The 15,018-nt window shown below is 48.1% G+C and overlaps 1 protein-coding gene across 6 annotated transcripts in view; it reads right to left on the reverse strand.

Moving 5' to 3' along the window:
- ERG (ERG, ETS transcription factor) overlaps positions 1-15,018 on the reverse strand; it is a 303,336-nt gene that overhangs the window by 18,786 nt on the left and 269,532 nt on the right. For 2 of the 6 annotated variants that reach the window (XM_021068468.1, NM_001244456.1), the window contains 3 exon segments: positions 8,915-9,118; positions 8,025-8,105; positions 5,548-5,619 (listed from right to left, as the gene is read on the reverse strand). In XM_021068468.1, coding sequence (XP_020924127.1) covers positions 5,548-5,619; positions 8,025-8,105; positions 8,915-9,118 — 357 coding nt within the window. 6 annotated transcript variants of the gene reach the window in all.

Genomic DNA, 15,018 nt, shown 5'->3' on the forward strand with positions numbered 1-15,018 from the left:
TGAGTGTGTTAATACAAATAAGTCAACGTGTGGAAAGAGTTCTAGATTGAATGCTTTTACTTGAAGTATAAGAACACAAATGGAATTAACAGCAAACGTCAGGAGGTTAGTCCGCTACCACTTTAAACATAAAAATACTCCCAGGAAATGTGAGTGGAAAAAATAAAAAACACCAAACTACCAACGGAAATACATTTTGAAACTTTCTTCATCAAGTCTTTTTTAGGGTGTAAGACCATGTCCCTTGAAAATCAGTCAGAACCTAAACAACTCCAAGTCTGATTTTTAGCCAAGAGGTTGAGATGTTTATATGAAGAATGATTCATGTGTTCATAAACATATTACCATGGAAGATAAGTAGGCTTTTGTTTTTGTTCATGAAATTCTGGTCCAATTATCTCTTATCAGCTACTGGTCCCATGCCATGGGCACCAAGCGCCACCCCCCTCCCCCGCCCATGACATTGGGGAATGTTGAACTAAGCCCTGCAGAAATGGGAGACACTATCTCAGTGACCTTGCCTGCAGCTATACCAGCTCCAAGCAGAGCCAGTTTGAGCAAAAATTATTACTCCATGTACATTTTCTCTTTGCCCCTTATAGGTCATAGATCACAGGACTTCTAGTGAGAACCCAGTTTATATTTAATTTTTGGGTGGTCATTGCCACCCATTTTCCATTTCTCTTCAACTTTGACCTTCAAGGTTGTTGGCTCACACACTTGCCAGAAGGTCCTGTACCAGGGAAGGCTGCTTTCTGGCATTGCTTCTGCTATTTTTTTTTCTGTAAGGGGCTGTGTTTTAAAACTGAACTTTATAAAAGCCACTTCACAGGCAGCCTAGAATTCCAAGGAAGTATGATGTATGCCATGATCTAGACCAGAAATCATTAAATACAAATAGGGAGTGTGATTGATGCTGGCTCCCTCCATCCCAGCACCTCTGTTTATTTTCTGGGAGGTAAGATCAGTTCCTGATTCTGAATGAGAGCCCCCATCCAATCCCCTTCCCTAGACATCAATGATTTAAGACAGCATCCTTGCTGCCCTTCCTGTAGGATTAGGTTCACCAACGTAGAGATCCTCCTTTCAAGTTTATGGAAAAACAGCCCACTAGCCATCCTGACTTCCATGCACCACTTTATTTTTAAAAGGCCAAAACTTGGGATCATGGCAAAGCTGATCCTCATTCTGTAGGGTCCATGCTACAGTTACATAGTAACTCTGGAAGTCCCTGGCTGCACTGGATGGGAAAGGATGAAATTTGGCAATTTTCATCTCAATGAACTTACACGCTGATGGCAAAGACAGAAAGACAGAGAGCTATTGCCCCAAACCAATCTATAAACCATTATTCAATGCAAGGAATTTCTAGAGTCAAGTCTGCTAAGATAACTATATCAGTCTCTCCTGTTTTCCTCCAGATCTCTCCACAGTCTTCTAAAATCCTCTGTCAAAACCGTGGTGATCAGAGGGCATTTTGCCTCCCCTTTTCATCTTGGTTTGCAGGTCTCTGTGGTGACGGCATAGCCAGGGCAAAGCAAAGAATGCTTCTCTAGTCCTTTGCTGTGATACAGTCATTTGCTTTACTTAACTGAGGAGAAAGCACATGAGCCGGGTTCTCCTGCTATTACTGGAGATGCTGAATTGCACTAAGGTACAAATGCCAAAGGAAGAATCATTTCGGATTCTGAGACACCCTGGAGGAGCACCAGCTGAAAAGTGAAAGTCAAGGCTGCACTTGCAGATCCAAGTCTCTTCTAATAACATCCTAGATGCATATCATGGTGCATGGGTTGCCATGGTGATGGAGGAGGGGAAGACGGGGTCACAGAACATCCTTGGCACATACCAGAGCTTTCCCATACTCTGCTCCCAGGATGTCAGGCAGAGTTCACATCATGAGGTCAGAAAACCAGCTTGCAAGTGCCTCTGAGTCACATCTGTCTCTATTATGCCACCTGAGGTCCCCAGGGCCCATGGTCCCAAAAGGCATGTGTTCAGCAAAGGAGAGTGCTTAAGGGGAGATGGGCAAAGGGCTGCTGGTAGGAATTGCAGACACTACCCAAGGAACACATATGACACCATAAAATACAATGAGAAAACATAGAAAGTAAACTGATCAGCCTAGGTGTTAGCACTTTCTATGAAAAGAGACTGATCTAAATGCTACTTCAACAAAGGGTCATGAAAGAGGGTGCCTTTTCAATCAGGAAAGTTTGGGGAAAACAAATAAGAACAAGCATGGGAAAAGAACTGATGAGGCATAAACGAAGGAATATAATGGCCATCAGGTGTTACCTGTTAAGGTCCCTGAATAGTCCCGACAGTTGTGGGGGGGGGGATTGAAATGACACAGCCACTGGACAGCGGACGAAGTCAGGTGACTCTGGAATAACTAATCTTTAGGGGAAGTTGGGCCACGACAAGAAGGAAAGGTAGATGCGAAGAGGCGGCCCAGGGAGGGTACTCAAGGCAGGAAGGAAAGGCAGGAGCTGGGCAGTGGACACTGGGAGGGAGGACTGGGCACGAAGACACAGGTGGGAGGAAGGTCCTCTGTTTCCAAGGACACGGGATTAGAGCAATGGATGGACACGGCAAACCAAGAGTGCAGGGGTACGGGAACTGGGGTCTCTACCCTCAAGGCCCCAAGGGCCTCTCCCAAGAAGAGTCAGCACCACCTCCTGAGAGCAGTCACCCACTGACCAAGACACAGTCAGATCCCCAGGGACCCCCGCCCCAATGACTCATGCACCCCCCTCCCCCCAAGCCATCCCAAAGGTCTCCAACGGTACCATTACCCGCTTTCACACCAAGACCATTCATTCAAGGTTGGCCACTGGTCCACCCAAGGTATACAGATACATCTCTGCCCCAAGGTCAAATCCCTGAATTTGGCCAGGAACAAACAGTTCTCAGGCTAGTTCACTCTGATTTCAATTCTTTGTAGCTCAGACACCAATACTTGTATCTCTTTTCATGATCACGGCAGCATCATCAAAACAGGTGTCTCTGGTACAAACTGAGTCTCTTCCAAGTCACACTCAGTGGCAGCCCTGAGGAAGAGCATCATCAGAACTCTGCCAGGTGACCTGAGTTTGCCACCCTTGTCTCTCCCTGGGCGGAAGCATCGCAGCCATCACCCTCCTGGCCACTCTCCCCTCTGATGCCTGGACAGGTCATATTCCCAATCCACCATATCCTACAGTATGAAAAAAGGGGCTCCACTGTTCTGCCCCTGAAGCAATAAGCAGCCAGCCGGCTGCTCTGATCACCGTGCTGAACTGACTCGCGTGGCCAGAGTGGTGACCTTTCAACACAACCCTGACACCAGCTCACAGTCCCTGGCTTTCACATCTCAGTCAGAGGAATCTATAAGAGTGCTTCAAACCAGCAATCAAATAAACAATCCCTGGCCAAATGTTTTATAGACAGCTTTTATTTTTATGCGCGTGGATGGACAGTCGTTTAAAAAAACGCTCACGAGATTATCGTGATTTTCCTACGCTTCTCCTGTCCTCCCCAGGGTGCGTTTCCGGGAGGTAAACTCGGGAATTTCTAGAACTAATGTGATGTGTATACTTCAATTTTCCTTTTTCAATACTCAAAGTGGGTTTTTTTTTTTTTTTTGCTTTTTGCTTGTCTTTTCTTTCTTTCTTTCTTTTTTTTTAGGCTCACACCTGAGGCATATGGAAGTTCCCAAGCCAGGGGTCGAGGCAGAGCTGCAGCTGCCAGCCTACACCATGGCCATGGCAACACAGGATCTGAGCCACTTCGGCAATGTATACCACAGCTCTCAGCAACGCTGTATCCGTAACTCACTGAGCAAGGCCAGGGATCGAACCTGCGTCCTCATGGATCCTAGTCTGGTTCATTTCTGCTGAGCCACAACGGGAACTCCCAAGGTGGGTTTCTTTAGGGCCAGTCTTGTTCACTCCAGACCCAGGGTCTTGCCCTCAATTAAATGGCCTGTGACAAAGGTAACTACGCACCTTGGGCCTTTCTACTCTGCAAACTTAATGAAATTTCCGGCCTGAAGTCCCTACCCAGTCCCAGGGCCTTGTTGGAGTGAGACCAACCCCAAGCAGCAGCATCACTAAATACCAAGGCTATTTAGCTTACCGGCCTCTGTCTTTTCCACTGGGAAGAAACAGCAGTGCCCACGTGAGTGCCTTGGACCAGTTCAAAATGAGCCTCGGGCAGCCTGGACCCAGACAGTGGTCAAAGGGTAAGAGCGTGAGTCTAAGGGGGTGTGAGTTCTAAATCCACACGTGAATATGGAAAAGCCATCCCTCCCTGAACGATTCCTCGGCTCTGAGGTTGGCACATGGCATCTGGCTCTCAGCACTGCACGTCCCGGTGAGGGGACAGGTGTTTAAGCCAAGCTCGCCCAGAGCCACCCCCCCCTCCTCCACTCGCCACACCTAATCCTCCTCGGGCCCAGGGCCTCATTAGAGGCCGAGCCTCCACTGCACGATCAGAGCTTTAGCCGCAACAGCCACGTCTGCTCTCCAGCTCTGGGATGCTCCTCCTTAGGGGGAGGTGTTTACAGGGGTGAGTCTGTTTCGGCTCTAGGTGCCTCCGCTGAAACATCTAGAACTTCAGACTGAGCACCCATGGGCTCCTTCTCTACCACAGCCCTCGGGAGGCTGCACGGACCTCTGCAGGAATGGGCAAGGCCAGCTTTCCGAGGCCAGGGCACTTTCTGAGGTCTGCTTCATGTCGAAATTCCCAGAATCTAACACTGCACTTGGCACTAATAGACACCTGATAAATACTGATTTTCCCTTTCATGACTGACACCTAAATGAATAACCCGAGTGAGAGGGGAGGACGTAAAGTAAGAATCAGATGTCCATGCGATGGACAACACACTTCGGCTCTGAGAGACTGGCTCCCGTGACAGCTGGGAACCGGTCACTAGTGCATGGGGACCACTCTGCCCCTGTGCTGTCCCCTGAAGGAGCACAGGGGACCCGTTCTGTAAACTTGAAATCGGACAGATTCCTGACTGTCAGGCGCCCAGGACGCCTTCATGGCCCATCAGCTAAGTAAGGAGCTGGTTCCTCTTTTTTTTTTTTTTTTGCTTTTTAGGGCTGCACCCACAGCATATGAAAGTTCCCAGGCTAGGGATCGAATTGGAGCTACAACTACTGGCCTACACCACAGCCACAGCAACGCCAGATCCGAGCCGCATCTGTGACCTACACCACAGCTCATGGCAACACCGGATCCTTAACCCACTGAGTGAGGCCAGGGATCGAACCCGCATCCTCATGGATACTGGTCAGGTTTGCCACCCACTGTGTCACAATGGGAACTCCGGAGCTAGTTGGCTTTAATGCCACAGCTCAGGGATGGTTAGCATGATCTCCGAATGGAAAGATCTGGCGGATTCTAGGCTCCAGATCCACAGAGGCAGGATAAGACTATTTAGGACTCAGATCCACGATCAGCTGTCTTGGGGGGTCATGTGACTTAGGTCACGGATCTTACAGGACATCCGGGGATGTCTCTCAATACAGAGATTACACAGGGGCATTTTCGTACCTGGCCTAGTTGTAATTCTTTGCGTAGCTTCAGGATATACTGAAGTATTTGGGAAAATAAAAGCTGCACCCCCTGCAGACAAAAGGAAAGACAAAACACATGAGGATCTCTTGCTGTGGTTGTCAGTCTCAGCAACAGTGCCTCGTCTACTCTGCCCCGTGACAGCCGGGGGGGGGGGCCTCCTGGAGGGGGGGGGCCTCCTGGAGCCAGCCGTGTGGGACTTTGCAGGAAGGGGACATGCACAAGGGTCAGAAACAGGTGCTCAAAAGGCGAGGGGACGTGACGCTGTCTGTGTCCCACTTGGCATAAGGCAGCTTATGTTCTGGTTCTGCCGCTTCCTCCTAAAGCTCATCTATGTGTCTCCCCAACCCCTCATCCCGCCTCCCCCTCCACTGCCAGCAAACTCATCTTACGAAAACAATTCTATGGCGGGGGTTTTACTTCCCAAATTGTATAAAAACCCAGAAAATATTTTACAGAGCCCTTGGGAAGCCGTACCCAAGAATTATACATATCTTGCCCGAGAATATATAGATCTTATTGCAAATTAATCCACATCTCTGCTCAAATGCATATTTTTCCTTTCTCGCTCTCAATCAAGGCTCAAACTGTGAACAGAAAAAAAATATTTTCCTTTCCGCAGTTCAGTCCACTTGGAATTGTTGTTCCGCTTTTCAATACCTTCTCTATGTGAAACAATCACAAAAATAATGAAATCAGAGCTTTCTTGAGATTTGCACTCACGGTTACAAATTTTTTTAAATGACTATGAAATTAGCACAGTGTATCTCCAAAGTGTTTCCTAAGGGTGGGGAGGAATGAGTCTGTCTAAAGTGCTGGTTATTTCTGGCCACAAGGTCATTAGCAGCCTGGCCTGTGCAGTCTACATCCAGAAAGTGTACTATCCCCTCAAAGCAATTTTTTTTTCTTTTTTGTCTTTTCTAGGGCCGCACCTGCAGCATACGGAGGTTCCTGGGCTAGGGGTCTAATCAGGGCTGTTGCTGCCAGCCTACACCACAGCCACAGCAATGCAGGATCCGAGCTGCACCTGCGACCTACACCACAGCTCACGGCAACGCTGGATCCTTAACCCACTGAGCGAGGCCGGGGATCAAACCGGCAACCTATGGTTCCTCGTCAGATTTGTTAACCACTGAGCCATGACGGGAACTCCTCAAAGCAATTTTTTTAAGCTTTAGATTAAAAGCATGATGTTCTGAATATTGAGGACCAAGCTCAACGAGCAATCTCTTTGTGATACTCAGGCCTGGACTCACTCACATTATACATTTCGAAATAAACATGGCAAGTACTTGGAAAACGGCTGTGTTTCTCCATGAAGGATGACTAGGAATTGGCTGGCTGGCTTCTGAGCAGTTGCTTAAGTCTTTCCAACACTTGATGGTTTTCTCCCTCGCCTGGGGGTGGCAGGGGGTCCCCGAAGGTTAATATACAGTGGGGTGCGCAGCCTGCAGCCACATTTCTGTAGTGTCTCCATCAGGAGAGAGGAAACAGATGCCACCAGGAGCACATTCATCCGCAGAAAACCCAGCCTCTCTTGGGAGGGCAGGGAGGAGGATTAGCCAGGAAGAAGCATCACGTTAAACTCTATCACGCACAGGCAAATTAAAAAACATAGCTAAATCAAGAAAACGCAGAATCCGTGGTTAGACACAGAAGGGCAGGTATTTGGTTAGTCTCTAATTTCATATCCACCAAAATTATACCCCAGTTTCCCTCTCAACAAACGCTCCCCCAAAGTAACTGATTTTTGCAAATGTACAAAGTCTGTGCAAGAAAATTTCAAGTCAAGTCAAATGGCCTAAAACTTTACTGAAAAGGGAAAGACACAACTTCTGCTTGTCCTAGTGAACCTTCCTTCAGGGATAAAAATGTAGGGAGTTCCTGCTATGGCACAGTGGGTTAGGAATAGGATTGCAGTGACTTGGGTTGCTACGGAGGCACAGGTTTGTTCCCTGGCCCCACGCAGTGGGTTAAAAGGTTAAAGGATCTGGTGTTGCAGCAGCTGTGAGTACAGTCATTAATTAAAAAAAAAAAAGAATAAAAATTTAAAAGGGAAACCAAAAAGGAGCATGTTAAGGCCCCTTCATATGGAGCATGCTTTTAGTTTTTACAGTCAGCACAGCGCATTTCAGAACTAATTGCAGCAAACTGGAACCCAGCAGATGGGAGCTAAGGCTCTGGCTAAAGGCTAATTCTGGCCATCTCCTGGTTGAAAGAAATCCTCTGACCAGCAAGGAGAGCAGGGACATGTTCAGAGACCAAAGGGTGCCCCCCACTTGGAGGCTGTGGTACTGCCAACACAGAGCCTCTGACCTACCAAGGACCACTCAATCATCCACCTGAGCCTTCTGCCTTCCTGAGGCATTGACTGTCCATATTCCACCTGTAAAGCATGCAACCTGTAGACAAGACCCTCGGCTTGTTCTGGGGAGAAGGGGCAGGGCCAGCATTACCTGTGTTTCTAGCATGCATTAACCGTGGAGAGTTTTGTAAGGCTTTATCAACATCATCTGAAGTCAAATGTGGAAGAGGTGCTACAAAACAAAACAAAAGGCAACATCCACATGAAAGAAAAGAGAGAGAATTGCCTGCCTTTAAAAAAAAAAAAAAGAAGAAAGAAAATACCCACCCCCTCCACTCCCCACCCTAGTATCATGAGCAGCTTGGAAATCTCTCCATGGCCCTGCTTCTTGTTAGCGTGTTAAAACCTAGATGGGGGCCCAGGCTGAATTCAGGCAAAAAGTGGTTGGGATGCCAGGCAAAGCATGTACACCAAGGAGTTCACACCACCCCACGGTTGCACTGCGTCTACCATCTCCTTCTGATCATGTTTGACACTTGACATATTAAAGCATGCAGCGGACTCTGTGGATTCATGCCTTTCATCGCCAATATGCCATTGCTATCCTGGCAGGCTAAGCCACATTCTCAAGATACCCGTAAAAATTTCCCTTTTGTGTTTGGCTCGGTCTGCCTTTAAGGAAGATAAGTTCCAGAATCCCCATCAAATAGGAGCCTTTCCATAAGGTTTCCATCTCTGTGTGACCATCATGGAACTGAAATCACATGTGACCAGCTAAAGCTCTGTTTCCCTCTGACATGTGAGCTTCTTGGTCTGGGGACCCTAGAGGAGGCAGCTGAAGGCTAGGCTAACTTTGTGGCTTCTTATAAAAGCACCAACTACTTCTCACTATGTGTTCACCCTCAGTCATAATCTTCTAAGCCTAAATGGGCATCGGGTTAGAGCAAAAAGATGCTGTGGGCAACTGGACTGAACCCTCTGCATCTCAGGTGACCAAGGACCTCTGGACAGCGCTCTCTGTGTGGCTGGGGAACGCCTTACTCTCTCGGAGGTAGTGGAGATGTGACAGAAGGATGTCAGCATTGTAGCTCGGGGTGAGCCTCTGAAAGTCATCTTTGGTCATCTTGCACAGCTCCTTCCCATCGATATTCTGGAACAATAAGATGTCGACGTCTGGAAGGCCGTATTCTTTCACTGCCCACTCCAGCCACTGCCGGACATGATCCGTACTCCATAGCGTAGGATCTGAAAGGGGATGGAAGCATATGTGATCAACTCCTGCAGGCAAATGCCCAGGGCAGAGCCCCATCCCAGGCGGGATCTCCCACCAGCCACAGCTTTCAGGAGCATCCCCTCCTGATCTTCCAGAAGCACCGCCTCAAGCCAGGCACAGTGATCAGTCCAAGGAGAATGTCTTGGGAGAACCAACTGACTCATGGTCTGAGATCACTGCCTTTAATTTTGGGTTTTCCTTTTAGGGCTGCATCTGTAGCATATGGAAGGTCCCAGGCTAGGAATCAAATAAGAGCTATAGCTTAAGCCTATGCCACAGCCATGGTAACACCAGATCAGAGTCACATCTGTGACCTACACCACAGCTTGTGGCAATACCAGATCCTTAACCCACTGAGCAGGACCAGGGATCGAACCTGCATCCTCATGGACGCTAGTCAGGTTTATTTCTGCTGAGCCGCAATGGGAACTCCAACCATTGTCTTTAAAGTGAATTGTTCTGTTAGTTTAGGATTATTCACACTAGCCGCCCTTTTGTTACTCAGATAATCTAAAGTTTCCTCTGGGGATGGGGTTTTCTTTTTATTCATTTATTTTCATTTTTATTTATTCATTTATACATCCTCATCTGAATATGTATATTCTTTTTCAGATATATATATATATAATGTATCTATGACTGAATCACTGTGCTGTACACCTGTAACTAACGCAAAATTGTAAATCAACTATACGTCAACTTAAAAAAAGAATGGGAGAAAATGAATAAAAATACATGAAACCTGGAGTTCCCTGGTGGCTTAATGGTTAAGGATTTGGAATTGTCACTGCTGTGGTACAGGTTTGATCCCTGGCCCAGGAACTTCCACATGCCGTGGGCTTGGAGGAAAAAAAATAAGAATAAAGGAAAATTCTCTTTCCTTAGAAAACTCTGAGTATCTCTATATGAATATAATAAGAAGATGCTATTCACAGATTACCAAAAAAACCCAGTATTTTGGTGAAATAGTGAAAAACATTGAGCACAGAATTGGAAATGAAGTGTAGGTGAGCCAGAACCTCAGCACTTCCCATGAGCTAGTGCTTCTCAGAGAGCCGTCAGTTACACGCTTTTCCTGCAGAGAACTTGGTTTTGCAACTAACTCACACCTGCAGGAGGGGGCTGGCTGGGGGGAGGGAGGGGCTGTCACATTCCACAGCTGGGGCACAAACACCCTACAGGATGCAGGCAGTGTCGTCACGCTCCGCTGCCATGTATGAGAGGGGACCCCAGGAGGACTGGGGGGGTTGGGGCAGGGCCCCAGGGAAAAGGAGCAGGTGACTCCCAACGGAAACCCAAGCAAGACCACTCCATGCAAACCGCCTGAGTGGAGGGCTGCACGGGTCACCTCGCCAGGGCTCCTCCTAGGGTCTCTGAGTGTTGAGACACACCTGGGCAAGGAGCAGGGGCCCAGAGTTCTAACCCCAGGGTCTCTCCACACTGCAACCTCCCTAGGCTGCTCTCCTGTCTGTGTCTGTTTCACGTGTGCGATGAAAGCCTCGGACAGGGTGGAAGGGGACAGGCATGGGCCACCATGCTCTGCTCACCACGTGGGAGGACACTGACTGCAGGGATAAATCATCCTCATTCTTTGAATCACTTTCTAGCTGACAGTTTCAGAAGCTTGTTTGGTCTTACTAATGCCACAGGCTGCTCAAGAATGGGCATGTGCGGTGCTGCTGGACCACGTTATCAGCTCAGAGTCAACAACAGTAAGGGTGAGAAGCTGCCAGCCAGGCACGGCGCCTGAATTCTCCTCCCTTTCTGCCTCCCTCCCCCTCTTCCTTCTTTCCTTTCTTTTCCTTTTTCTCTGTCTCCCCTTCTCCTTCTTTTGTTCTTGCCCTGATACATCATATCCCCCCCTTTTTTTTCTTTTTGCTTTTTAGGGCCATACCTGGGGCATATGGAAGTTCCCAGGCTAGGGGTCAAACTGGAGCTGCAGCTGCCGACCTACACCACAGCCACAGCAATGCAGGATCCAAGCCACATCTGCGACCTACACTGCAGCTCAGGGCAACACTGGATCCTTAACCACAGAGTGAGGCCAGGGATGGAACCCGCATCCTCGTGGATACTAGCCAGGTTCATTTCCACTGAACCACGATAGGAACTCCCATGTATCTTTTTTTAAGGGAAAGAAATTATAAATAGATGCCACCTCCACCCTATTCCTCCCCCCTCCCTTCGGACACTCCCAAAGTACCCCCTATCCAGATTCATGCACCATCCTGATACCTATCCGAATTCTCTTACCATATCCACTGTATATACTGTGACTTTAAAATGAACACGAAAGCCTCTGATTTCCCCTTGATGCTCATCACTGTATTTCCAAGATGTGTCCAAGACAATCCTGGAGCCTAGTGCATCATTTAAGCAGCTCCTGGGCCCCATCCCATGCATACACCCAGTTACCTTATCAATGAACCCCCCTGTGTCTCTCTCCTGGCTCACCTGGGAAGGAACCCTCAATGGTCCACAGTCCGGGCTCCACATTAGAATCACGGGGAGATGAAAAGCCATGGATGCCACATCTCACCCACAAAGACTGGGAACTACTTCTGCTAGAGGGCAGCCCAGGGAATCAGAGCTGTTACAAGCTGTCAGGGGATCCTCACGTGCTTCAGACCACCTACCCCGGGCTTCATTCCTTGGAGTGTGGTCGTGGGTCCTGGCAGCACGGACACCCCCTGGGAGCCAACTGGAAATGCAGCATCCGATTTCCCCATCGCAGCTCAGCCTCAGCGGGTTAGGAACCCAACAGAGCGGATGGAGTTCCCATCGTGGCTCAGAACCTGACTAGTATCCATGAGGATGCAGGTTAAATCCCTGGCCTCGCTCAACGAGTTAAGGATCCAGCGTTGCCACACACTGCAGTGTAGGTCACAGATGTGGTTCGGATCTGGCGCTGCCATGGCTGTGACGAAGACCAGCAGCTGCAGCGCCAATCTGACCCCTAGCCCGGGAACTTCCATATGTTGTGGGTGCAGCCATTAAAAGAAAAAAAAAAAAAGGAAAGAAAGAAATGCAGAATCTCAGGTGCCACTGCTGTCCTGCTGGATCAAAGGCTCTTTTCCATTTTAATTAATTCATTTATTTTTTTGTTTTTTGGCTGTACCTGAGGCATGCAGGAGTTCCCAGGCCAGGGATCGAACCCACACCATAGCTGTGACCAGAGCCACAGCAGTGACAACACCAGATCCTTAACCACTAGGCCACCAGGGAACTCCCAAGTCTGTCTTTCAGCTGACCCAAATGCAGGCTGAGCCTGGGGAAGCGCTGGCCACAGGTGAGTACCCAGATTAGATTCGATGCTCACAGGGCCCCTATGGGGGATCTGAAAACTACAAACGCTGCTTCTGCTGCGAAGCCAAGAACATCCCCGAAAGCTCGCACGGCACTGATGACAGAAAGGCGTGCCTATCCCTTTGTAATCCAAACACATGGAAACGTTTTGCGAGTTTCTGAAAACCGTGTGTGTATCCGGAGGGTTAACTTTGTCCAACTCATTAAAGTTCAGATGGCTCTTTTGCCACGGGGTCAGGATTCTGCTTTCAGGGAGGAAAAAAGTTTAAAAGCACAGACTGTTTCCATGGAAGGTCGTTGTCTCCCCTCCCCCATCGGACACGCGGACTCCTGGTGACACAGGGACAGGTCCCCGGCTGGCCTCGCGACGCCTGTCACTCCCATCCTCTCTCTCTGCTTCTATGCTGAGGACCCTTCAACAGCCCTCTCAGAAGAAGGCCCTCCCTTCCACACGGCTCCCCGAGTCATTTCTGATAAAATCCACCACCAGGGATTAGCCAAACCCTCCTTTTGGTTCCGTTTTGCCTTTAGCACCATGGGAGGACTGGTGCTGGTATAACTTCCTGGAAATCAGTTCATTCTGGGAATGCATGTTCTTCTCCTAATGGGGGACCAGACAGTCTAAAGAGGATATATAAACATCTTCCTGGAAGTCCCGGGCGCCTGCGGACGTGGCCAAATGACATCTTAGGAAGACAGCCCCCTCCAAAAAAAAAAAAAACCCAAACTCCAATCTCACCACCACCCCTTGCCTGGAACCTGATTTCCCCGGCTGGGCCCAAGGTGCCAGTGGCTCGTTCCATTTTCCTTGAAGGGAATCATGCGTAAGACCCCAGGGACCAATTGCTCTTTTTCCCCACACTGTTATCTCTAAATTCCTGCTTCAGATTGGTCCAGCGGCCAGTCTCTTGGATGGCTGGCGTGAGCGTCAACTGCTACAACCTTTCCAAGGAGCAATTCGGCAAGACATCTCAGATGCCTCTGAAAAAAAGACGTGTGCGGAGTCTCTAAAAATTCCATTTCTAGACATTTATCCCAAGGAAGTAATAGAGGAAGTGCGCATTGAATTATTTTCAAGGATGTTCTTTGTAATGTTGTTTATCAGAGCAAAACCCTGGAAACACCCTAAATGTCCCACAAAAAGACAACTAGTTAAGTCCTTGGACATTTCGGAAGAGTCCCTGTGATGTTTAGAAACTAAAAATGACACTGCTGAGTGTATTTACTGATGTGCAAAAAAATGTTCCAAATAGACTAAATTGACACTGCTGAGTGGATTTGTGGATGCGGGGGGAAAAAAATGTTCCAAACAGACTAAATTGAAGAGTCGAAGTGGAAAACACTGTGGTAGCATAATTATATTTTGCCAAGAACTACATCTACAGAAAGAATTTTGAAGAGATAGGCAACAGAATGGCAGCTACTGTGTCTGAGGAAAAAGCAAGGAGATTTTTAGATTTTTTTTTTCACTGAACTTTATCTTTTCTTTTTTCTACAAGAACCAGATAATACTAGGTTAAAAAGTTACTTATGAAAAATGTATTCTCCATGTTTCAAAACTAAAACAAATGGTTTTATATATACATATATATATATATAAAGTGTTTTTATAAAATTTCAAGGGTATAAAAATGTAATATTACTCACTCATGCAGTTCAATAATCAGAACTGCTTCACTGGAAAGAATGAAAGGACGCAATATCGTATATCATCACTTATATGTGGAATTTTTAAAAAGGTACAAATGAATGTATTTATAAAACAGAAACAGGAGTTCCTGTCACGGTGCAGTGGTAATGAACCCGACTAGGATCCATGAGGACACAGGTTCGATCCCTGGCCCCACTCAGCGGGTTAAGGATCTGGTGTTGCCATGAGCGGTGGTGTAGGTCACAGATGTAACTCAGGTCCTGCGTGGCTGTGGCTGTGGCTGGCAGCTCCAGCTCTGATTTGACCCCAAGCCTGGGAACTTCCATATGCTGCAGGCACAGCCCTAAAAAGCAAACAAAACAAAACAAAGCAGAAACAGACTCAGACTTTGAAAACAAACGTATGGTTACCAAAGGGAAGGGTGGGAGGAAGAGGGATGGACAGGGGATGGATTCCCACGGTCCCATAAGGGTGAACAGAGCGATGAGCCCCGACCCTGGCTTCTTTAGGGGCGGGGTCCCACTCCCTCTGCCCCCCGGTAGCGGTGCAGCCCAGAACCTGCCACCAAACCTCACAACTGAGCCGGGTTTGCCTCTTCTCTAAAACAAATACATAGATCCAAGAACCGACAGGATAAGGATGGAGCTGAATTTGGCATTGGATGGAGCATTTACTAGGTTTGCAACCATTTCTGGGATTCCGAGGAGGCCAAGAGAGAGAGATGCCGAGAATCCACAGAGGGAGGCGGCTGTGAAGACAACCCACAGAGAGAATGAAAGCTGTGTTTTTCTGAGCAGGACGAGGGAGTACAGAGAAGTAGCGAGTGATCCCAATCAGAAAAAGAGGGAATGTTTTCACCAGAAGGGTTTGGCTTGAGCCTGCGTCACCAAGAAGGACTTTGGACAGAAGCAGGGT

Source organism: Sus scrofa, chromosome 13, assembly GCF_000003025.6.
Source record: "Sus scrofa isolate TJ Tabasco breed Duroc chromosome 13, Sscrofa11.1, whole genome shotgun sequence".
NCBI lineage: Eukaryota > Metazoa > Chordata > Mammalia > Artiodactyla > Suidae > Sus > Sus scrofa.